We start from the raw sequence: 24988 nt of genomic DNA, 5'->3' as shown, positions 1-24988 counted from the left end.
AAACTACCTCTAGTAGGTTCAGGGGCACTAGCCTTGAGCCTGGCACACAGCAAGCACGTTGTAACAGCTGTGTGGAAAACACCCAAACGCCTGGATAATAGAAGAAATTTCCCCTCCCGAAAGACAACATCTTAAGCCAAACTTGTTCTTAGAAAATGCAAAAGGCATCACGTTATTTTTTAATTGCAACAAAGTACAAATGAGCTGTGTGACCTAAGTTCGGTATAATGAGGACATTCCTTTTGTCCACACAAGCAAGAGATGGCAGTCTGAGCTCTCCTGTACCCTCCATCCAGGCCGCTCAGGTGACTGAGACCACCAGGAAGACCTAATCCTCCACCCATATTGTAAAACCCCAAGCACAAAGCAAGCTGAGGAGGAAAGCAGCATCAGCTCTCCATGCCACCCAGACTCCCAACTCACAGGTGACTTGACGACCATCACGAATGAGCACCTGAAGCAATGACCCAGGCCTCCCAGCTCCTGGCCCGAACTCCCGAGCAGCTTTGGTTTACGGACCTAAGGAACCTGATTCATCACTCACCTGAAGTCAATCTCTGCAAGAGTCTCCAGAAGCTCCGTCCTCACCAGCCAGTAGGAGCTGTCCCTCAGGGTCAGCAAGTCGGTGACCAGTTGCAGCCCCAGTTCGCTGTGGCTGCTGCTGCACAGAGTCATGACACAGTGCTGGAAGATAAGGTCGCCACGTGATGGGTGGGGTCAGGCTCAGCGCCGCCACTGCCTCCTGAGATGGTTCCGACAGCATGCGCATGCCTCCGACAGCATGCGCATGCCTCCGGGTTCCCATTTCCTCCTCCTCTCACCGTGGCAGGGACGCTGAACATTCCCCACGTCCCTCAGAAATGTCCTTAACTCCAGTTTAGCAATAAACACGTCCCTTCCCCATCACCGTATGTCCTCCTTCCTCCCACTGCTGTCTTGATCAAGGCCTCTACTCCCAGACACCGATTTCGTGACCACAGAGCAGGGGTAAACCTGTTCTAAAACAAGCCTCAGACCCGGGGCCAATGGGGGAGCCGGGCCTTTTGCTAAGCAGCCGTGTACTCCACGGCCCCCCAGCCGCGGCACAGCCCCCCTGGCTGCGCCCTCCCCGCCCCTCAGGGCAGAGTGGACGCGAGTGGACTCAAGGTCGGAGACCTGCTGTGCTCCCGCAAAGAGCAACTGAAACCTGACAATCATCTGGAATTAAGGAACAGTTCCTGCCATGACATTCTGAAAAGGGAAGGTATCCTATTCATGTGACAACTGTCGGGGTTTTCCTTTGATCTTTACTAGTTAACTGTTAGTGTTGGTGACTGGCCACCTGTGGTTCACAGACCAGCTGATCTAAAAAGGTCCAGCACGCCGCCGCGTCCAGACCGGGGGTGCTGCAGGGACATGGCACGGAGCTCACTGAACAACCTCGCAGCCCCCCGGCCCCAAACTCAGCACCCTGTGGGCCCAAGAGTGCCAGTGGGGTTTAATTCAACAGGTTTTACCCTCCATGTTGGCCAAGTGTATGTCTAAATAGACCCTGTACGAAAAGAAACATGTCAAACACACACTCGGAGTACTGAAACTCCCGCAACACCCTAGGAAACAAACCTGACGGTGACCTGAGCTGCTTTCTGCGGCGGCATGGCAGACACACACACACGGCTGCTACTGTTTACAGCTTTGCAACGTCTATGACTGTTTACTATTAAGCCCGATTTTAGTTATAACAGTGACAAAATCTCTGCTAATCAAAGAAGTGACTTCCACAAAAGATGATGCTTACCCTCACAGCTGTACAAGCCAACTTGCAAGTCACAGAAGATTCATCCTTCAAAGTTTTCTGCAGCAAAGGAATGCAGTCCACCAGAGAAAATGTATTTCCTGACCAGAAGAGCAAACAGCAAGCACTTTACACAAACTTGAACTTGGGAATTCTACCTAGAAAATGCACTGAAAACTGCACCATTACCTGTCAAGGTTCTGACTGTGCCCATCCAGTCCCCCACTTGGAAGCGGGACCTGCTAAGGATGGAGGAGATGAGGGTCCCACAGAGAACGGCCGTGGCTCCTCTGACCTGGGGGTCTCCGTGATCAATGTAGTTCAGGATGTCTGACACGTACTGCTCCTCTGTAGAGATAAATTGCCCAGCCACTGTACAAGCCCCTACCATCAACTTTCTAACTCAGAACAAAAGCTTCATTCTCAGGAAAGAGGGAAAAAAGAAGGGGGGGGCAATCCAAATCTAGAAGAGACTTGAATATTAATAGCCATGAGCAGTAAAAAAATACAGTGAGGTTTAAGGATTCTAGATTCATCACAGGTCTGCTATCACTTCAACATAACAGATGTTCTGGACTATAATTCCAGGTTGCCAACCAATAATAAAATTCCAAGATTTCACTTCCAAAAAAAAAAAAAAAAAAAAAGAGATTAGAGAAATTCAAACTAGTCCACACTTACCTAATATGAATTCAAAAGCACAAGTGTATCCCCTCGCCCAAGGAAAGGGGGAGAAAGCGGGAGGATAATTTTAGAAGTGTGGCTCCTCCCCACCATGAGAGTGGGTCCCAGAGCGTGTGCTACAGGAGCTGGATCTGTGGCTGCTCTGCTCATCTCGGCTCCCACTTGTCTCTGAGTGTGAACATCTGGCCTGGCTGAGTGTGACCCAAAGCAATTTTGATTATACATGATTTGTGCTTTTGGTAAAAATCCAGTATGTATGTAAAGTGGCTCTTATGGTCCCACTTATCTACTGTCTCGTCACTTGTGTTTAAATGAAACATTGCATCGACAGGGAGTCCAAAAAGCACTACTATTTATGTGTTTTATATGGAGCTACAACACAGTTCAAAAATACCACAAATCAGCTCAGAACACGTACTACTCTAAACCACAACCGCCAAGATGGTCTGAAGTAGCTTCCAAAGTACCGACTAAACGTGAGGGACAAGCCGTGAACTTGTAACATACCAGGGTGCTCCATGGTGTCAAGAGGCACTTTATAAAGTTTGCTGAAGAAGGACTCGGGATGAAGGGCCACAGCAGCTCCCACACAGCTGAGCGCCAGCGCCTTCACGCTGACCCTCACGTCCCTATCCGGAACCAACACTGCAAGGAAACCACTGAGATCACCTTCCAAGCAGCCAACATTTAGTTTCCACAGAAATAAAACTAAACCCAGTAACCCTGCTCCCCCAGCATCCCCTCCCTTCGCCCATCAGTCAGTGAAAGCCACCGTTCGGCCCAGACTCTACTCCCTCCCTCTGCTACAGCAATGAGGTGCAAATCAGCCACCGAGGTGACCTTGACACGTCAGTATTTCCTTCAGCTCTATACCTGCCTTTCTATACTTACCATTTTTCTCCCCAGTCAGCAAAAATGAAGCAGACAGAAGGCGGACACAATGGACAAGAGGAACAGAATCATCATCGGTAGACTGCCCTATGTCACCTTTGATCCGGCAAGGCTACAACACAGAAAGCAACACTTGTTGGTCTTAGGATCAAGGAACCAGCACATTCGCTCACTAGTGTGTTCAACAAACAGGTCCAGAGCACCAATTATGCCAGGTGCTGGGGACACAGAGATGCCCATCTTTGTCCTCACAGATCACGGTGGAGCCCAATCAGAGTGGTCAGAGGCAGCTGAGCCACAGGGTCACATGGGCAGTGGCAGCGATGAGCTCAGGGTACAGAGAGGGCACGCTGGAGAGAAGGCAGCTGGGAGCCAGCACTCAGGAGAGTTTGCTCAGGCAAGAACAGCATGAGCCACCATCTAGAGGACAAGGGGCAGCTACTCAGGCAGAGGCAAGAGCCCTGCGAATGCCCAGAGCTGAGAGGGGACAGACCTGGCTGGAGCGGGACCTGGAAGGAAGCACGGAGGCTGCAGGATGACTGGGCATCTACAGAAGGACTAAGTTCAAAACTGTTCCCTGCCCTCAAGGAATTTAAAATTAACTGGGAAGATAAGCCACTTACAGATAAAAAGGTAAGCAATTCAGGGATATTTTACAAGCAATTCAATGGATAAAGTCAACAACAACAACAAAAGCCCAAACCTGATTAAAAACAGCTAAGGATTGAACAGACATTTCTCCCAAGACAAAATACAATGGCCAGGAAGCATATGAAAAGATGTCCCACATCACTCATCATTAGGGAAACACAAGTCAAAGCCACAGTGACATACAACCTCACTCCCAGTAGGATGGCTGCTCTCAAAATAAGCCAGAAAATGACAAGCCTAGGCGAGGACCCAGGGAAACCAGAACCCTGTGCGCGGCTGGTGGGAACACAAACTGGTGTGGCCACTGAGGACGATGTGCGGAGGGTCCTCAAAAAAACCTAAAACTAGAACTACCAGAGGACTCTGAAATTCCACTTCTGGGTGTCTATCCCAAAGAACTTAGAGCAAAGTCCTAAAGAGATGCCTGCACCTCCAAGTTCACAGCAGCATCATTCACATCGGCCAGAAGTCAGAAGTAAACCCAAGGATCCATCAACGGATGAACAGAACAAAATGGGGTCCACCTGCACAGTGGAATATGCCTCAGTGTCAGAGAAGAAGGGAATCCTGACACCTCCTACAACACAGATGAAGTCTGAGAACATTACACCCAGTGACTTAAGCTAGTCACAAAAGAACAAATACCACATGGTTCCACCTGTAGGCACGTCCTACGGTCCAGGGAGACACAAAGGAAATGATGGGAGCCAAGGGCTGGGGAGAGGGAGGAATGGGGAGTTAGGGGCGAATGGGGACAGAGTTTCAGTCTGGGGAGAGGAAAAGAGTTCTGCAGAGGGAGGGTGGGGACAGCCACATAACATGAACGGACTTCGCAACAGTCACTCTGGTAAACTTTATATGTATTTTACCACCATAAACAAACAATGTATTATTCCACAAACAAAACAAGACATGCTGCAAGACAAGCATGACCATCAAATGAACGGCCCAAGAAATCAGGCGAGGTAGCAATCAGTGTAAGACAAATCTGTCTGGGAAGGACTCTCAGGAAGGCAGTTCTTGAGCCAGTTCTCAAGGATCTGGGTAGTATCTGGAGAGGCAGAAAAGAGGTGCACACCTAGGAAGTGGTCACTACTTAAGGGGAAATAGGTGGGCAGAAGCTCAGAGATGGGAAAGCTAGAAGCAAGGCACACAGACAGCAGCCAGAGTGATCCTAAACACTCACAGAAGCTCAGAATGCCCAGTGGTCTTCTGCCTAAACATCTCACCTTGTTTTCTTGATCTCCTGGTTCAGCAGCTTCATCTTTGGAGACAAATTTATCGATGCTGCTGTCAGAGGCCTGTCTGCTGTGGCCCAGGCTTCTCAGTAAATGTGCTTGCTGAAGAGCTTCATAATCAGAGAAATTGAGATTGAGCGACAAGTTTCCAATAAAAAAACCAATATTCATATTCATGCAAAGCCCACATGAAAGTACAGGATTTAGATCAAGAACAAGGACAGTCATTCCTCAACTGACCTTCCTTATTTGCTATTTACAACTCAGAAAACAAAGATACTCCAAGATTTCTTCTCGGAAGCTAAGGTAAAACTGCGATGTCAGGGTTGAAGAAAACATTTCCACAGCGCACTGCTGAGGTCCACCTACCAACAGAAGAGCTTCGGAAAGCATCTGCATCTTCATCTGGAAGGACACCCGTGGCTTCCTCATCCTCGTCCAGTGGCTGTCCTATCTGCATCCCCGAATACTGGCTGTCAGCACCGTCTAACACCTGCACAGTACGAGAGGGGCTGGTGAGGGCTCTGAAGGGACATTTAATGAATTTAAAACGCATTCAAGGGACAGGCTCTCCGACATGGAAAGGCAAAGGCAAAAATCACACGGACCACATCTCTCGTACTCACGCAAAGGTCATTTCCTGAAATGCGCAGAGGCGTGTGTGTCCATAATCAAGCTTCCTCGATCACACATTGCTACTACATTACAAAAAGCTTTAGGACTATAAAAATGCCAAAGAAATTGCAACCTGAAAATTTCTCTTTGTGATATTAACAAAAAAAACCTAAACAAAAATCTTTATCTTCACAAGCAAGTTTTACAATAAGTCAACAATGAGAAAAATCTTTTAGACAAATACCTTCTTTTAGGCAAATACCTAACATTACACTAGGTTAGCTTCTAAATTGCCAGGACTAAATCAACTAAGTTTTGGACACAGTGTATCATACACTTGGCCGTAAACTTGAATTATGATCCATATTGTGAAACTTTACACATTCACTTGAAATCCCATGTAATTTACCTGAAAAACTGAGTGACAGAACCTCAATACATTAGCAGGAACTGAAATAAACTCTGCATCATTTTTAAAAAGTAATTCCAAGTCCCTAGAGTTACCACACGTTCAAAATCAACCAAGAAAGAAATGATTTACCTTCACTGTCCCAATTAGTTTACCCAAAAAACCTTACCTCAGTTAAAAAAAAATGTATTAAAATGAGAAATTTCACCATAATAAAAACAATACTTCTTGAATATTTTACTACAGCCCAGGCAGAATCAAAAACCACTTTATACGCATCATCAAAACTCTTACAGTGCAAGTACTGTTACCCTCCATTTGCAGATAAGAAAACTGAGGCAAGAGGGTCACACATGGTCCAGGCTACACGGCTAGGAAACAGCAGAGCCGAAATTCTCATCCTGGTGGCTCGTGGCAGCAGCCCCTTGGCCACCACGCTGGGCTGTCTCATGAGGAAATTCTCTATACCTTCACTTGTTTCTTTTCCTCTACGGCACTCATCACCACCTAACTATGTATTTGTTTACTTATTGATTACTTGCTTAGTATCTGCCCCCACATGCATGCACACACTCTGCCTAGAATAGGGGTAGTTAAGCCATTGCCTAATGACCAAACCTGGCCCACCACCTGTTTTTGTAAATAAAGTTTTATGGGAATGCTAGTTCATTTACTTATAGCCAATGGCTGCTTTCACCCGAGAGGAATATGTGATAGAGGCTATATGGCTTAGAAAGCCAAAGCTCTTTGCTGTCCGGCCTGGCATGGAAGGGGTCTCTTGACTCCCCTAGAACATTAGCTTCGTGTGAGCAAGGAGTTTTATATGTTGTGCCCGCTACTTCGTCCCCAGCTTGTGAACACTCCGTGGAACTTAACAGGCGCTCAGTGTACTTGTTCAGCAAATAATTAATGACTACATAACAGACAGGGAAGCATCCCATAAACCAGGAAAGAACTGCACCAATGTGGGAATTATCAGGGGAAGATGTTCATTTTCTACAGGCCAGAGAGACCTGCAGAGGTCCCGTTCCCAGCACTGCTACCCAGTGAACAATGGGGTGATTTCAAGAGGTGTAAAGTTTTCAGAATTTCCCATGGCCTTTCATTCCTACTTCTAACAAATCCACCAGAAACCATCCATCATAAAGAGGCAAGATACCCCATGGAAGCTGGTGCAATAAACACACAGCAGAATCTCCCCCACACACTTAACGGCCGGCACTTTCCCTAACCTTCTCGTTTTTCCCGCGTACTGTTCTGTCTGTCCTACGCTCCCCCAGATCTTCTAGTTAAAAACCCCAACTGTGAGCTCACAGCTCTACCCGAGGAACTGCAAATCCACGTGGCCATCAGAAACTGAATCCACGTGACAACTTGACAACTGCTCAATAGGGACGTGCCAGTGATTTATCTCATGATTTTGTCATTCGATGCTTCTGCATTCATCCACGTAAGAAAACCCCCAAAACCAAACCAAACCAAAAATGTTCTTAATAAAACCTATTCAATAGTAACAGAACACTTAACAGTACAAATTGTTTTTTTTAAAAAAGGAGTGTTAAATTCTGTATCACTTTTACCAAACTTGGTGTTCAGACCATCCTTAAAGTGCTTCTTCTCTGCTAGCTCAGAGACCAGAAATATACTTAACTCCATGCTCTATAAGAGAGGATATGTTGTAGAAGGTTTTGAAAAGCCAAAAAACAAACAAACAAAAAAGTTAAATACACAGTGTTAATGTTTTTAGTTACAATGTATTAAGACCACAGATCTGGGGCACCTGGGTGGCTTAAGCAACTGCCTTTGGCTCAGGTCATGATCCTGGAATTCCAGGATCAAGTCTGATATTGGGCTCCTAGCTCCGCAGGGAGTCTGCTTCTCCCTCTGACCCTCTCTCTCTCATGCTCTCTCTCTCACTCTCATTCTCTCTCAAATAAATAAATAAACTCTTCGGAAAAAAAAAAAAAAAAAAAAAAAAGAAAATCTTTCAAAAAAAAAAAAGACCCCAGATCTGTCAATAGGGTCCTTACAGATATTTTAAGTAATGATTTAATCTATACTCAGCAAGTTCTTAATGAATTTAAAACGCATTCAATTTTAGCAAAATTCGTATCATCAACTAACCTAATCTGACCTCCATGTTCAACACAAATGACACTTAGCCATTGTCTTCAGGGAGGGTCTTAGATGGGGTTGAATTCCCCATGAATGACCTGAGCTCTTTCCTCAGTGAGTCAGACAGGAAGAGGGAAATAAGCAGGAGGGTCTAGGTCTGGGCCTGCTGGCGAGAGCCCTTCACCCACTTACAATTTCAGAACTGTCCGAAGGGGTCACAGCTGAATCAGGCCCCTCAGTGGTGGTCTGGGAGCTGTCGCTGACTGGGGAGGAGGCCTGGGTGCCATCATTCAGGTCCATGGCTGGGTCAGATGGGACAGCACTGATCTGGCTGGAGCTGTGGCTCAGGATATCCTCCTCGTCCCCGTCGGTGGCCGCGCTCGCCAGGTCACAGCTGGTCAGATCCACCGAGTCTGGCTGCAGTGTATGCTGTGACCGGGGCTGCTCAGTGATGATGTCGTGGCCCACAGAGTCCGCAGCTGAACTGGCAGAGCCAGGAGTGGAGACTCCAGAAGACGCAGCCAGCTCGCCACCAATCTCACCTTTGACTGAGGCTGAAGACAAAGAAACACACATTCCTCAAAGGGCCAGGGAAATGTTCAACAGGGAATCAAATGCTTATAAAATACCTCAAAATTCACTGTCACCAAATGTTTTAACTGCAAAAAATCGTGAAATACAGTGAAAATGTGAACTAGTAAATTTCGAAAGCAAGATGAGTGCATTCTTCAAACATTACTAAAATTGCTTTTTACTGTATTCTTGACTTACCCTTCACTCTATTACCATGTCACAGTCATAAAATAAGGATTATCAGTAGGTGTTTTCTAAATGCTATGAATATTCTCAAATGGTATTTCACTGTAAAAACTGACGTATGCTCAAGAACAATACCACTTCGAGTCTCTGAGCAACTGCTCAGCCTCAGCTTGGAGCAGCCCAGCCAGACCGTGCCCCACAGGCAGGCTGGTTGGGCATAAGCATGTGGGTGCTCTCGCTCAGCAGGTCACACTCAGAAACAGTGGAAAGTCACCATCTCTCTGACATGGGTTTGCCTTCTTCCCAGACCCTGTTCAAGAGTGCTTGAAGCCGTCTTAGAAGCAGCCAGTCCTCCCCTCCTGGAACGCAAATGTGCAGCACGTTTTCCTAGCTCTGTTTTTAAATTCTCATTTAAAAAGCCACACACTATGTAAAAATCGATACAGAAAGATCTACACCCAGGTGTTAGCAGTGCTCCCTAAAGACCACTGGGTCAGTGAGCCCTTGAGCTGTATAATGTGGCAGAGAGCTAGAATTTGGATTTTCTTCTTTTACTTTTGTAATTAAAAAAAAAAAAAAAAAGATTTGTTTTATAAAAATGAGTAAATAAATAATCGCCACTGGATTTATTCAGATTTTCTTTCCCAAATTCTTTCGTCTTATTTTCAGTTGTCTAAAAATATTCTTTTGGATAGGATTATACCACTCTCATTTAATCCAATTATTAGCATATTAATCAATACTTCTTTCATAACATGAATAAAGAATCTATAAACAAATGTAAATTTCTCTCAAGTTAAGCGGTCCACAGACAATTTTTAATCCCATTTTCCTCTTACAACCCATATAATTCATGAGACACTTACCTACCATCCCTTACTACATAAGAATTATGCTCAGGGAGTAAACCTAATTTTCAAAGAACCTAAAGAAAACAGCAAACATTTGATCCAAGAAAACACACACACATACATTTCAAAGTAAATGTCCTAAAAATAGTATGAATTAGCCACCATTTGAGCAAGCTGGCTTCACCACTATCCCCAGGAGCACAGCCCTTCATGAGGGGCAGGAGAGGGGCAGGGGAGGGGTAGGGAAGGGGCCAGGAGAAAGACAGGAGGGGTGACACCACTGTCCCTCCCTGAGAGCTACCTGTGAAGGCGGGGCTGCTGCCCTCTGATCTGGACTCGGAGTCATCCTCCAAGGCCGCTGCTTCTCCAAAGAGCACTTTCCCTAGGAAATGATGTAGCGAGAGTCCTTAAGCTTGCTACGGGAAGGACTTCAAAAATCAAATAGATGCACATTCTAAGCGGAAAATCATAAGCATATTTAGTTCCTCTCTCATATGGTATATATAAAGTACTTTTGTACCTCTAATGTGCTAAACACAGAGAATGCCAAGATATTGTATTTAGATATTACTAAAATCAATAACCCTATACAGCACAAAGTTAAAAGCAATGACTCTCTAACTATAACACCAAGTATTTTAATAATTAATAAGAATTTACTTAGATCTGTATTACTGTTGGATAATTTATATTACTATTTGATCTCAAAAACCGTAAGCTATGGCTAGAACCAATTCTGTTAGCCCTTAGGACACTCACATCGTATTTCCAATGGCAATCAGAGAGTACGCATAACCACTGAGCTCCTGAAACAAATAGCACACTGCATGCCAGCAGCCAACGGGAGTAAAAATAAAAACTTAAAAACAGAAAGAGTTCATACACAGAATGTCACCCCAAAGATCACTTCTACTCTCTTCTCCTTTAAGCTGCCAGATTCTATGGTGTAATCAAAACCTGAGGCCATATGATCTGGGAGGATGGAATAATAGTTCATCTTTTGCAAAGCTGTAAAACATATTTTACAGTTCTTGGTTTCCAAATTATATCAATTTGTGTTATATTGATAAGAAAAAAGGAAAAGAAAAGTCTTAACATGATTTAATTGGACTAGTTAAATCATCATGGTTACACTACACATAAGGGTCACTAAATGACCCTCTAGAAATAATTATTGGCAATTTCCAATGCCTAACTTCACTAGTTTCCGAGGACTAGGTCATAGGTGTGACAACTCCCAGAAATCTATACTGGTGGGACATTAAAGGGGGAAAAAAGGCAAAGAAAAGGCAGAGGAAACCCAAAATCTATATAAAATGAACACAGCAATTTGGCTTATCTAAGTAACAGGGTCGTTCTTTACAGAACAAGTGACTGACCCTGAGAAAGCAAGAAAAATCTACCCTGCGCGTAGGGGGTTAATGAGAACAGTCTCTGTCCTGAGAATCAGGGTTTGCCCCCCTGTCCCAAGGAGCCCTCCTCAAGGGGTGCAAGGTCCCGGCTGCTGCCAGAAGGGCCCCACCACCTGCCACACAGCCCCTGCCCTCATCCCACATCCAACGTCAATTCTCCTGCTTTCTCTCACAGATTTGCAGATCTCACGTGGGGAACAAAAAGGATCTTTGCAACTGTAACAAAGAAGGCTTAAAAACTGTAGTTCGCAATGAGAAAGGAAAACAAAACAAAAACACTAAAAACACAAATAAGATAGTGGGGACATACCAGCTTCCTACCCAGAAGAAAAAGCTCATCTTAACGGTGGACTGCCCAGGAAGGCGGCTAAGCAATAAGGCACCTTGTCACCTGCCTGCCACGGTCCCCTCCTGCTTCCGGAACAGAGAGACTGACTTTGCCTAGAAGCCAGTGGCCTTCAAACAACCTTAGTGTTTCACCAATTTCTCACACTTGATTAAGTATACTGCACTATGACGGCCCAAACACGATGGATTCTAGTTCTAGGAGATGTTTACTTAACCCAGTCAGGGCTAGAATATTAGTCCTATTAAAGTCCCATTCAATATTGCAAGTAACACTAGGCATTAGGCTCACAAACCCTCAACTCGTGACACAAAGAAATATTCATATGTTTGTATCGATTATACCTCAATAAATTCTTAAAAAGATTCATCTTTTGGGGCGCCTGGGTGGCTCAGTGGGTTAAAGCCTCTGCCTTCAGCTCAGGTCATGATCCCAGGGTCCTGGGATTGAGCCCCACATTGGGCTCTCTGCTCAGCAGGGAGCCTGCTTCCTCCTCTGTCTCTCTGCCTACTTGTGATCTCGGTCTGTCAAATAAATAAATAAAATCTTTAAAAAAAAAAAAAAAAAGATTCATCTTTTAAGATTTCAAAAGAGAAAATGGCAGCAATTCTTTCCTCTGGAAACCAGACTGGAAAAGAAAATAACTGGTGGGGTCAAGTGTTCATGTGTACCAAATCTCTCCGATTAGAGATCAGAAACACTTAAAAAAAAAAAAAAAAACTGTTATCAGAATGTTCTGGGATGTAGAAAATTAAATACAGCTGAAAAACTGCCATCAGCCCAAACTACCCAAATAATTAACCAAACATCATTCCTGACTAATGCTACACAGAATTCACAGGAAAGGCAAGTTACCTTTATAAAACATAACACAGTCTCTAAGACAGAAGCAGGTGAACTAGAGCAGGCTTATTTCTGTAACTCCAGTTTCACAGCACGGAAGCCACAGCCATGAGCTGAGCATCGCCCGTGGCTGCCTTCTGCCACAAGACAGAGCCAAACAGAGCGGAGGCAGGCCCACAAGGCTAAAACAGGCCCTTTACACAAAAAGTTCGCTGACCCCTGACCAAAAGCATTAGAAATTTATGACAAAGCCATTTTGATACACAAGCAATTTTCAAAAGCCACCCTACAGAGCCATTCCGGCCCAGTTACATTTATACATACATCACTCTGTGGAGAAGAGGTACGGGCACAGTCGATGGCGTTACAGAAATACAGAAAAAGCAATGGGACTCAACACAAGACTCTGATTTCTGAAATAATCACCTTTTTGTTTCCTTGAAAGGACAGGGCTGCATGAAGAACCCCCTCCAGCTGTAAATCACAGAAAATGACAGATGAAAGATAACAAGCTGCTAAATACAGATGGCATTTGAAAATCTTCAAAAACCGTGATTCAGCTTTAAAACTACAGAGTGTGTGAACGTATATCCACCGGCAAAGCCTCAACACATGAATCCTGACACATGAAAATCCCACCAGCACCCCAATATCACAATTCCAAAAATGCGACCTAAAATGTCAAAGCAGCGCAAAGAACGTGCATTTAATAAGTCAATTAAAAACATCAGAACTCTCAGATTGCTTGGTCAAGTGCCAATCAGATATAAATTTTCATTAGCAACGATCATTAGTCATTAGCATTGTAGGGCACGCATTCCACAGAGCAGAGGCCTCTGGAGGGCCCAGGACGTGGACAGGCACACCCTCACTGCGTGCTCCCGGCTCAGGCAAACATTTACGTTCAGAGGAGACGGCAACGAGGCCTCCAGTCAAACCCTCCAGGTTGTCGGTGCCGCTGAGGAAAGGCCACATGGCACATGTGCAGTGCTCAACCAGTCCGGGGGGAGGCCCGGAGTCCACCGAGGCCCCAGAAGCCTCCTCTGTACCAAAGCTAGTTCTCAAGGCCCTGCTTCTGGGATCCCAACTTCTCCAGCTCTCAAGGGGCAGGAGGAAAACAAGTGGTCAGGTCACAGTGCAGCACCCATGGAGGGATGAAGGCCCGACCCCCAAAAGCATAAAGACGAGCAGTGGCGGGGTACAGGAGGGAGTGTCCTAGAGTCAGTGAAGACAGCAAAAAAGGGGCCTTGAGGGCAGAAGGGAACTTGAAAATCCCCACAGGGACATGAAGGTCCCCACCTCTGACCCAGCAGCACGAGGGTGCTATAAATACTTCCCCTGAAGCTTCCGTTCCACGATGGCTGAGGTGCCTCGGAGAGGCAGCCAGGCCAGGGCAGAGAAGCCGGCTTCAGAGGCAGGCCTCGCGCTGTCTTCTGACCTGGCTACCCTGCCATCCTCCAGTCTCCAGACTGGTTTCCAAGGAGCAGGGCTGGCCCCGCCCGGCGCAGCGCCAGCCCCGAACTCCCCAGGGAAGCAGCCCCGCACAGGGCCTCAGGGCTGAACATACCCAGGAGCTCCACTATGCTGCCGCTACGGCTCCGGCAGCCAGGCTGGTGGCACATGGTGGAGAGTGGCCCGCCGCCTGGAGTGCTCAACGCGCGCAGGAGCTCAGGCGGGGGCGTCCGCAACAGCTGCTGCAGGAGCTCTAGCGCGCCTGTCACCGCATTGTGGTCTTGGTGCTGAGTGTAGTGCAAGGTCAGTTCATAGACCTGGAAACAGAGGTACAAGAGGGATCACCATGGTTGTTAAAATGTGTCCGAGAGTTCACAACTTTGTGTTTTGAGTCTGATGCTGGCAAAATGTGTGCCTCCGTTTCTGCCCCTAGAAATGTCTTCATCATGTCTACCGCTGTGGTCACGGCTTCCGTGACAGTTGCTAAGTCCTATGACAACCACTGTGAGAGGAAGCCCTTACAAATCAGGAGAGCAGCCCACGAGGGCTGTGGCATGCTAGCGAAGACCGTCTGCCTAACTGCCAACGCGGAAATGGAGAACAGAGCTCACTTACAGGGCGAAGACAGCTGGTCTACACAGCCTGCAGGGAACCCTGCGCTGAGAACCACGGCAAACATTTCCCAACATATTAGAGGCATCACGTCAAAGTTTACCAGTGCTTTTAATATCGTATTACCTTATGTGAACACGCTGAATGTACTTTTTCTTTGTATATTTTTAATTTTTATTTTAAGATTTTATTTACTTATTTGAGAAAGAGAGAGTGTGGGCGGGAGGGACAGAAGGAGAGGGAGAAGCAGACTTCCCACTGAGGAGGGAGCCTGACACAGCGCTTGATCCCAGGACTCCAGGTTCATAACCTGAGCTGAAGGCAGATACTTAACTGACTGAGCCACTGAGGCACCCCTTATCTTAGTTTTTTTTAGTAATCTCTACACCCAGCGTGGGGCTTGAACTTATGACTCTGAGATCAAGAGTGGCGCGCTCTTCAGAATGAGACTGAGCCAACCGGGTGCCCCTCTTTTTCCATTTCATTAGCATTGTCCAATAAAATACTAACACCCAGTTGGATTTGAATTTCAGATAAATAATTTTGCATCCTAACAATGTCCTGTGCAATTTCAGGCATACCTGCACCACCAAATTATTCCTGATTTCTCTGCAACTCAAACTGAACTGGTACCCTGTACATTTATTTGGTAAGTTGGGCAGCCCTACCTTTACTATCATAAAAGTAACACACATGTTTAAAAAAAGACAGTCTAGAAGGGTATAAAAAAGTAAGTCAAAGTCTCAGAGGCAGCGCCTTTTCATTGTCGCTGCCGCGTCCTTCCAAGGGGAGCCGCTATCACAAGAGCCGCAGGTCCACAGTTACCGTCCCTGGGCCAAACCTGTCCCAACCCCCATGTGAGCCAAGCTCTCTGGGAGCACGACCACCTCCTCGTGTTGTCTTCCAGCTCAACTGCTGCAGCTCAGTAGTTGGCCCACAGCAGAAAGGGCTGCTGCGTCCTACTCTGACGTTCACCAGTACCCCTGCTCATCGACAAGAAGCCCTGGGCCCTTCCCAGGACCCGCACCGGTGCCCGTCTGCGCACGCGTGCTCACTCCTCAGACTGCGCAAAGGCTGTAGTCTGTCTACAAAACCTCTCCCAACTCCCTGTATCGGGTCCGATCCCACTCACCCATCAGCACTGGCTCATCACCATGCTTCTTCCGTATGCCTCCCTGACCTTGGCCAGACAAGGGTTCCCCACTCTGGGCCCCTACAGCCCACCAACCCACCACCTTACCACACCACTTAGTGATTGTTTGCTTGCTTCTCCTAGGCTTTTTTTAAAAAACATCACAAGAAAATTCTGAGTATATAATCCCAATACTTTTGTATTTATTTTAAAATATTATGGGGGCTCCTGGGTGTCTCGGTTAGGCATCTGCTTTCAGCTAGGGTCATGATCCTGGGGTCCTGGGATTGAGCCCCACGTCAGGCTCCCTGCTCAGCAGGAAGTCTGCTTCTCCCTCTCTCTCTGCCCCTCACACCCTCCATGCTCTATCACTTGGTCTCTAGCTGAAATAAAATTTTTTTAAAAATATTGCATAACTACTTCAGAACTCAGATATCATGTACATTATAAAATGTACACTAGGTACGCCTGGGTGGCTCAGTCATTAAGCTTCTCCCTTCGGCTCAGGTCATGATCCCAGGGTCCTGGAATCGAGTGCTGCATTAGGCTCTCTATTTGGCGAAAAGCCTGCTTCTCCCTCTCTCACTCCCCCTGCTTGTGTTCTCTCTCTTGCTGTCTCTCTCTCTGCCAAATAAATAAATAAATCTTTAAAAATAAAAATAAAAAAATAATAAAATGTACACTAACTCCGACAAGACTTTAGCGTATTACCAATTTATAGGAAATACAGACAAAGAAACATGTTAATTGGGGTGCCTGAGCGGCTCAGTCATTAAGCGTCCGCCTTCTGCTCAGGTCATGATCCCAGGGTCCTGGGATCAAGCCCGGCATTGGGTTCCTTCCTCTGTGGGAAGCCTGCTTCTCCCTCTCCCGCTTACCCTGCTTGTGTTCCCTCTCTTGCTGTCTCTCTCTGTCAATAAATAAATAAAATCTGAAAAAAAAAATTAGCTTACATGATGGGGTGGCAAGCAATACATCCGACTGCCAGGAGTTCCACAGGATAACCTGCTTCTCCAACAAATGAACTCTCATCTTATTTGCATACTGATTCCAAAAGAGGAGCATAAACATCTGACAGAAGGTGAGTGGGTATTTGATGTTCGGGAAATGTTCCTTTTTTTTTTTTTTTTAAAAGATGTGACAATGGGGGACACCTAAGTGGCTCAGTCGGTGAAGCATCTGCCTTTGGCTCAGGTCATGATCCCAGGGTCCTGGCCTTCTTCTCTATCTGCCTCTGCCTCTTTGTCTCTTATGAATAAATAAATTAAATTTTTTTTAAAAAAAGGAGGAGGGGGGCGCCTGGGTGGTTCAGTGGGTTAAAGCCTCTGCCTTTGGCTCAGGTCATGATCTCAGGGTCCTGGGATCAAGCCCCACGTCGGGCTCTCTGCTCAGCAGGGAGCTTGCTTCCTCTTCTCTCTCTGCCTGCCTCTCTGCCTACTTGTGATCTCTCTCTCTGTCAAATAAATAAATAAAATCTTTAAAAAAAAAAAAAGTTTTAAAAACAAAGATGAGTTCTCACCTATAGGGATACATACCAGAATACTAGAGATAAATTAATATGACGACTGGGATTTACTTCAAAAAAAATATAAAAACAGAGAAGGATGTGGGATTATAAGTGAACCATAACTGGCCCTGAGTTGACAATTATTAACACAGGTGATAATTACTGAAGGCTGTTTACAATGCTTTTCTGTCTACTGTTGTGTCTGGAAATCTCCATAATAAAAAGTAAAACAAACAAGATGAGGATAAATAATCTCTTTTTAAAATGCATTATTACCACTCGAATACCTGTTTTACTCACTAAAACAACCAGTAATGTTTGTTGTGAGGACAGTATCACTAAGCACCATATCTCAAGAGAATGTCATCGCTTGTATTCTGTGGGACAGCTGAAGGGCAGCTAGCTGGAGCAGGTCGGTTAACCCCACGGATTCTTAGAGCCCACGCCCACTCGGTTACCCCTCATCCACCTGCACTCCCAGGGCCTCACCGTGCACCAGGAAGGAGTCTAAGCACTTTGTAAATACTGCCTGACTGAATGCTTAAATCATTGAATCATCTTCAATTCATGATTTCTAGGCAAGAATTATTTTAAGCCACTTAAAATCTTATACCCTACAAAATTTAGGCAAAGGACACAACTCCTAAGTCTATTTGACCAAAATACCTATGAACTACAATGTCGTCAATATGGAAAACAAAGCCAAGGCATCCCACTCAGGACCCCAGATTGTGGGTCTCAACTCCTTCCTGTATGTGCCATGAGACCATGAACGCACAGAAAGGGTAAAGCCTTCAGTAGCACCCAGTACTTAAATATGCTAAAAACCCTAACATCTGAAGCCAAGTTCACAAAAAATCCAAAGGCTTAAAATGTAGCTGTCCTATTTCAAGGTTAAGAAAATAACCTGGAGGGACGCCTGGGTGGCTCAGTTGGTTAAGCAGCTGCCTTCAGCTCAGGTCATGATCCCAGCGTCCTGGGATCAAGTCCTGCATCAGGCTCCTTGCTCGTCAGGGAGCCTGCTTCTCCCTCTGCCTCTGCCTGCCATTCTGTCTGCCTGTGCTCACTCTCTCTCCCTCTCTCTCTCTCTCTCTCTCTCTCTCTGACAAATAAATAAATAAATAATCTTAAAAAAAAAAAAAAAAAAAAAAAAAGAAAATAACCTGGATGAGCAAGCTGCAAAGAAATGAAGTCCATCACTGCAGTCAGATGTAGACCCCATTGGATGAGAATGCACACGGGGTTTCTCTGTATTGGGAAGAGAAGCTTTAACATACTGTCTCCACACTCCAATGGACTGTGTCCCTAACTCCCTGGGTATATACACAAGCACAGCAGATCACAAGTTCCAGGGCCAGAAACCACAGCCAAAATGCTCACCAATGTGTGCCCAGCACACAGTAGGTGCTCAATAAATACTCAGAACTGATCTCATGAGTCCTGGCTTTGCAAACAGGGTAAGAGCATTCTCTGTGGCAGGCAGGAGCCTAAGGGGCACGTGTAATATTCTCGGTAACCTCACAAGAGATTACCCTCACTGTACTCTGATGTCACTGCCATCCAGAGGTCACACAGCTAGGGGTCGTGACCCAGGATCTGAACCAGGTGGCCCAGCCGCAAAGACCAAGCTCTTAACCCTCAGTGCTGCCATTTCTCTTCCAAATGTTACGATTCTTCCAGTATCCCTCATTTACCTACAGGCACCAGAGTAAAGCACAGGGCTCCTACCTGGATGAGCTGCTCTGTTGAGGGTGAGACTTCCAGTTCCTTCCGCGTCACCCCAAAGCTGCCTTTCAGGCTCGTGTCCTTGACCTGAGGCTGCAGCAAGGGCACCAGGTACCTGAGTGTGAGCAGCACCCCAAGAATCAGGAGGGTGGAGTGTTCACTCTCAACGGGGACCAGCAAGCCTGTAAGGGACCAATGAGATCTCTCAACATCACCATCTGCTGGGGGTTCAGGGCTTAATCTGTTTAAAACAAGAGACCCACAGCAGAACCGTGTTACGAAGTTGGTAGTGAGGGATAAAGACAGCACAGACACTGCTGTGGGAAAGGGTACAGGAACCTCATCCTTGGGCCAAAATCCGGGAAAGGCTTTAAAGGGTAACTGTGACATCCTGAACTGAGCAAGGCCTGTCAGCATGAGTTCAGCTGCATTTGTAAGTCAGACAGTTCTTTCCTATCAAATATCCACATGCTCCCCTCCGCCCTTGCTAGAGCTGATCACCATGAATGACTCCAAGTACGGGAGAAGCCGTCAGCACAGAAATTGCCAGGACCCCAGGCTCCGCGTCTAGCCGCAGGGACTCACACTCAGAGCCCACAAAAACAGTCATGGAGTGTGCCACTGAGGAAGGCGGGTGGGGCACCCACGGCCTCACACCCACTGCCCCACCAGCTGTCCTTGGGCATGGGGCTGCCTGCACTTCTGCAGAGAGAAGGCTCCTTGTCCTCGTCGTCACAACACCCACCATGGGCACATGGCTGCCTCAACATCGTTCCCACTCAGTAGTTGGCCAGAGCCAAAGGGCCCAGGCTGGTAGCTAAGGGATTGCCCGATTTTAAAGAATTTAAAAGATGTGTCTCAAGTAAATGCTAGCAACTCCAGCACACCATGGGGAAAATCACTCCTACAACTAGCTCTTACCCAAGAGCACGTTCAATAGCCAGCTGTAAAAGTACTGGGTCCTCCTCGAGTGCTGGCAGATGCTCACTGCTGAGCCAGCCGCCGTCCGCCGAATGGTTGGGGAGCTTGACTTCAGATTTGCTATGAAAGCCTTTAGTAGAACCTAGGGCAGCAAAAACCCAAGTAGATAAAAAAGACAAAACTCCTATGAAGCTTATCACGTTATTTCACAAAATTAGTCCAAATTCTTAAGGAGTGAAGGTTATGAACCCCTGGACTTTGCTACAGCTAAATAAAAGCACCCCAAATTCGGGATATACGAGAGCAGTTTGCAGAAGTGGTCTATTTACTTCCTTACTTTAAGTACGGACTCGCTCAGTATCTATGTCCTTTACCCAAGAGTAAAAGCCTAAGCTTCTAGAAAAGGGGGACCCACAGCATTTGGGTACAGGGTCAGTCAACGACACCATGCAAAATAAAGACAGTAAAAACAAAACAAAACAAAAACAAAACCACCCAAATAATGAAGTCAAGGAGAAGAGCGTAGTAGTCAGCTACAGCCACATCCCAGCCTGAGAGACGGCTTGCAGACGTGCAGTTAATGCCACTAAGAGATGCTCTGTGGTCTGGAAAGCGTGTGGGCGAGCTAAACCACAGTAGCACAGCGCCCACGAGTATGTTCCTAAGGAGAGAAGAAGACCTTGTCACGGAACCTCCAGGATAACCCAAAGGAGACCATGCTACAATTCCAACGATGGCCATCTAAGTGTTAAGAATTTCCAAAGAATGGAAAGGTGTGGGGTGCCTAGGTGGCTCAGTGGGTTGAGTGCCCCACTCTTGGTTTCAGCTCAGGTCCTGATCTTCTGGTGAGAGGAACAAGCCCCTATGCTGGACTCCCTGCTCAGAGGGGAATCTGCTTCTCTCTCTCCTTCTGCTCTGGCCAACTCCCCTAAGCATCATGTGTGCGCACTCTCTCTCTCTCATAAATAAATCTTAAAGAAAAATAAAAAAGGAAGAAAAGAAAAGGCACGACCATTAAGCTTCCTGAGTTTGGGAACTAGCTGCCATAAGAACACCCACTTCTATCACTCTCAACCCCACTCTGAGCAATGACTTGGTCCCCATTACTATGGGCATGCACTGAGCAAAGCTATCTGGGCTGGAGACACCATTAGGGTCCCACGAATGAGGGGTGACCCTAGGCAAACGAGTAGCACATTAACTGATTGGCACCTGACTTATAAAGAAACTCCTTCTTAACGGTGGGGTTAGTATCAGCTGGTTCTCAGAGGCTTGTCCATTCCTCGTCAAGTTACAGACTAGATCTCTGGAACCAGAGAGGCGGAGGACCAGACCCTCATCCCCTGGATGGTCCCCGTGCTTTGTGGCCTCCAGTGCCTCCTGCAAATACCACCAGAAGAACCCAGTCAACTTATCTCAGACAAACCTTAACTCTGAGAGAAGATACCAGTAGCTTCAAGTAACTCATCTGAGTGAAAACACACACACATACATCAATGAACTAATACAAAGCATTCCACGTCAGTCCACACTTACAAGTACAGTGAAAATTAAGCATTATTTTAAAGAGTGAGACCACAGTAAAGTTCAACAGTTTGGAATAATAAAATCGAATCTCAGAGTTTGAAGGGGCATCATCACAGGTCCAAATCCCATCATGCTGAGAACATCCTGGAGAAGGCAGCTGGCAGGCCCCCGGACCACGCGTGGGCCCTTCTCGGAATGGGAAGAAAGCACACTAGACTGTAGGGAGGACAGCTCCACTTTCCAATAAATGCATAGGACAGATTTCTAAGAGTACTTCCCAAAGGGAAAGACGCAAAATCACTCAGCTTTAGAGTCAAGAGTACTGTAGGGGATGGAAACGGAAATTAAAATCGAAACACAACACCAGGGCACAGCCATCAGAATGGCTAACCTGAAGGGCCCCACAGCAGCGAGGTCCTGGAGGAGGCAGAGCTGCGGGGTTTCCACACGCCAAGGACACTGGAGCAAGCAGGGGCAGGCACATGACAGAGCTTTCTGGCAGCGTCTACAGCAGGTGACACACGTTCCTACAACCCAGCAGCCCCCCGTTCCAGGATCCGCCACCGCAGGCTGTACCCGTGCTCCACATGACATGCCCAAGGGCAGACACGGCAACAGCGCTCACAACGGCCATGAGGTAGTAACAGCCAGTCGCTCAGCTACAGTACGTGGTAAACCGTGGCGTGTTCACACAGCAGGGCACCCCACAGGTATGAACACTGAATGAATTACCCACTGGTGACAGGGAAGACGCTCGCCAACTTAATGTGTGGCAACAAACAAACAAAACCAGACAAAAAGAATGCACACTGCACGGCTCTGCATATGTTGAATTTAAAAACAGCCCCCGTGGCTTCAGAAGCCCAGTCTGCGGCCCCTGCCGGGGAGGAGGGGAGTGCAGCAACGGGGGCCGGCATGAAGGGCGCCTGGGGCTGGAAACATGCTACTCCACTTTGGGATGGTTTGCCAAGGGCCACAGCGGCAATTCCCGTGCTGCCTGCGTGTGCGCCACACGTGAGTGAAACAAGCCTCAGGAGGCATCTCAGTCCCTGACAGGCCCTCCTGAGAATGAAAACACACCAGAGGGGAGGAGACTTTGGAACAAAAGGATTGTGCTGGGCGTGTGAACAAAACTCTGCCGCCCAGACGCTCCCTGAAAATCATGCATAGCTCTTAGAAACATCGACTTACAAGGACAAAAAGAGGACAGGGACAAGAGCAGACAAGAGGCATCCACAAATTCTGCAAGCTGGAAAGGAGACAAGTGCTGAGTGCCCACCTTGCGGCCCATGGGGAAGATGTTCACCAGTACACTTTCCGGTGAGCTAGGGCAGGGAGTCTGAATGCCGCTAACAAAAGGCCAGCTCACTCAAGCCACAGAACTGCAAGAACAGCTCAGGCTCGGGAGGCCCCCGAGACATTGGAAAGCAGCCTGTCTGCCCCGGTGCGCACTGCCGGCCATGCTGCCCTGGGTCTCCTCTCCCCCAGGGTGGTCCAGAAAGTGGTCTTCACTTCCCACCTCCCAAAAAGACTGGGGGATAATCTCCAGAGATGTCGGCATAGCCAAGGTCAGACATGGGACACAGATAGAAAACAGAAAAATGAAGAAAAAATGTGCATTCTGACCAGGGAGACCGCTGGCCCTGCCTATCCCGGATTCCAGGACAAACAAAGCCAGGTTTACCCCTCCAAGCAGGAGAATGAGCAACCTTCCTCTAGAGATACTGACCACCTCAAAAGGAAAAGGCTTACTGAGGCTGACACTTAAAGAGACACAGTGGAAAAGCAGGCTCACCATCTATCACCTCAGGAAGCCCACCATGGGACAGGCCTTGCCACACACACGCTTCCAATAAGCTTTTTATTTTATTTTTTTTTTTAAAGATTTTATTTATTTATTTGACAGAGAGAGATCACAAGTAGACGGAGAGGAAGACAGAGAGAGAGAGAGAGAGGGAAGCAGGCTTCCTGCTGAGCAGAGAGCCCGATGTGGGACTCGATCCCAGGACCCTGAGATCATGACCTGAGCCGAAGGCAGCGGCCTAACCCACTGAGCCACCCAGGCGCCCTCCAATAAGCTTTTTAAAGTCTCACTCAAATCTAAAGGAACAACTTTCAACATAAAAGTGAAAGACCAGAACAGAGAGAACAGAGGAAGACAGAAGAAGGAGACAATTCAGAAGTCAAAGAAAGTTCTTAAGAAAACTGTGATCGATAGCCTTAGAAAATAAGAAGTGTATTCACGAAGCAAGAGGAGGATGCCAGAAAACAAACATTCTGAACACAAGAAGCACCTCTCAGAAATTAAAAATATAACAGCAGGAACAAAAACTCAACAGAAGGGACGCCTGGGTGGTTCAGTTGGTTGGACGACTGCCTTCGGCTCGGGTCATGATCCTGGAGTCCCGGGATCGAGTCCCACATCGGGCTCCCAGCATCACGGGGAGTCTGCTTCTCCCTCTGACCTTCTCCTCACTCATGCTCTCTCTCACTGCCTCTCGCTCAAATAAATAATAAAATAAAATCTTAAAAAAAAAAAAAAACTCAACAGAAGGGTTTAAGATAGACATCTAGAAAGTACAGAAAAAAAGAAAAGGAAAATAGAAATAAAACATAACACAAATTCCATTACAACAAGGGAGTATGCCTAGAAAGGTAAAGACATAGCATCTAGAAATCAGGCATCAAACAGGAGAGCACCAAAAACAATTCCTAGGAGGACAGAAAAGAAAAGTCCTCAGACCTAGAGAGCATCTGAATCAGACTGGGGCAAACAGCTGGAGAATTCTAAGACAGAAGACTCCAGTGGAGAAAAAGGACCCAATACATTATCTGTCATGTGGAGAACTGCACTGAGACACATTTTACAAAGCTGTCGGAAGGTATGAGAAGACATAAATGACCAAAGAATAACAAGGAAAATAAAAAAGAGGCAATTGTTTACTCCCAAAAAACTAAATAGTTCAAGAAATAGAATCCAAGAACAGAACATAACTTGTTGTGACTATTACTTGGGCATGATAATGTCACACTGAATACGGATAGAACTACATTAAGAAGATAAGAACCGGGTTAGGGCTAAATTTGTCTTTCATAGTATAAAAAAAATTTTTTTTAAATAGCAGTACAGAGTTATAATATACATGCTATACAGCATGCTATCTAGAAATGTGCAGGTAAACACTAACAAAGGACTGACCCACAAAAAGGAGGAAGTCAAGAATCTGTCATCTCCAGACTAAGTGGCAGGGTCACAATTTCTGGACATTAAAAACAAAATACGAATGTGGGTAGGGAGGTTGCTTGTTTTGCTTGTTTAGGCACAGAACAAACAAAAAGGCAAGTGGTCCCCACCGGCTACAAGGCCATCATCAGTGGGCTTCTGCCTGCCTGCACCTCTCCCAAGCTAGATTAAAGAGTCAGTCTAATACACCCAAAAATCAATCTGTTCTGGAAAATTGCCTCTTGAATTTGCATCTGTATACCCTCTCCCTATTCTACTCCTCACCAAATGATAAGAAAGC

At 46.5% G+C, this 24988-nt stretch overlaps 1 protein-coding gene across 1 annotated transcript in view; it reads right to left on the bottom strand.

Annotated features, from left to right (window-relative positions):
• Window positions 1-24988, bottom strand: part of HTT (huntingtin) — a 142895-nt gene that overhangs the window by 86007 nt on the left and 31900 nt on the right. Inside the window, 13 exon segments of the mRNA XM_047718723.1 lie at window positions 545-684; window positions 1778-1875; window positions 1964-2122; window positions 2966-3103; window positions 3350-3461; window positions 5230-5348; window positions 5608-5731; window positions 8570-8931; window positions 10289-10369; window positions 13015-13062; window positions 14156-14357; window positions 19020-19198; window positions 19938-20079. Coding sequence (XP_047574679.1) covers window positions 545-684; window positions 1778-1875; window positions 1964-2122; window positions 2966-3103; window positions 3350-3461; window positions 5230-5348; window positions 5608-5731; window positions 8570-8931; window positions 10289-10369; window positions 13015-13062; window positions 14156-14357; window positions 19020-19198; window positions 19938-20079 — 1904 coding nt within the window.

This window comes from Lutra lutra, chromosome 2, assembly GCF_902655055.1.
Source record: "Lutra lutra chromosome 2, mLutLut1.2, whole genome shotgun sequence".
Lineage (NCBI taxonomy): Eukaryota > Metazoa > Chordata > Mammalia > Carnivora > Mustelidae > Lutra > Lutra lutra.
Note: the sequence above shows the minus strand (reverse complement) of the source record. Positions and strands in the feature narration are given on the sequence as shown.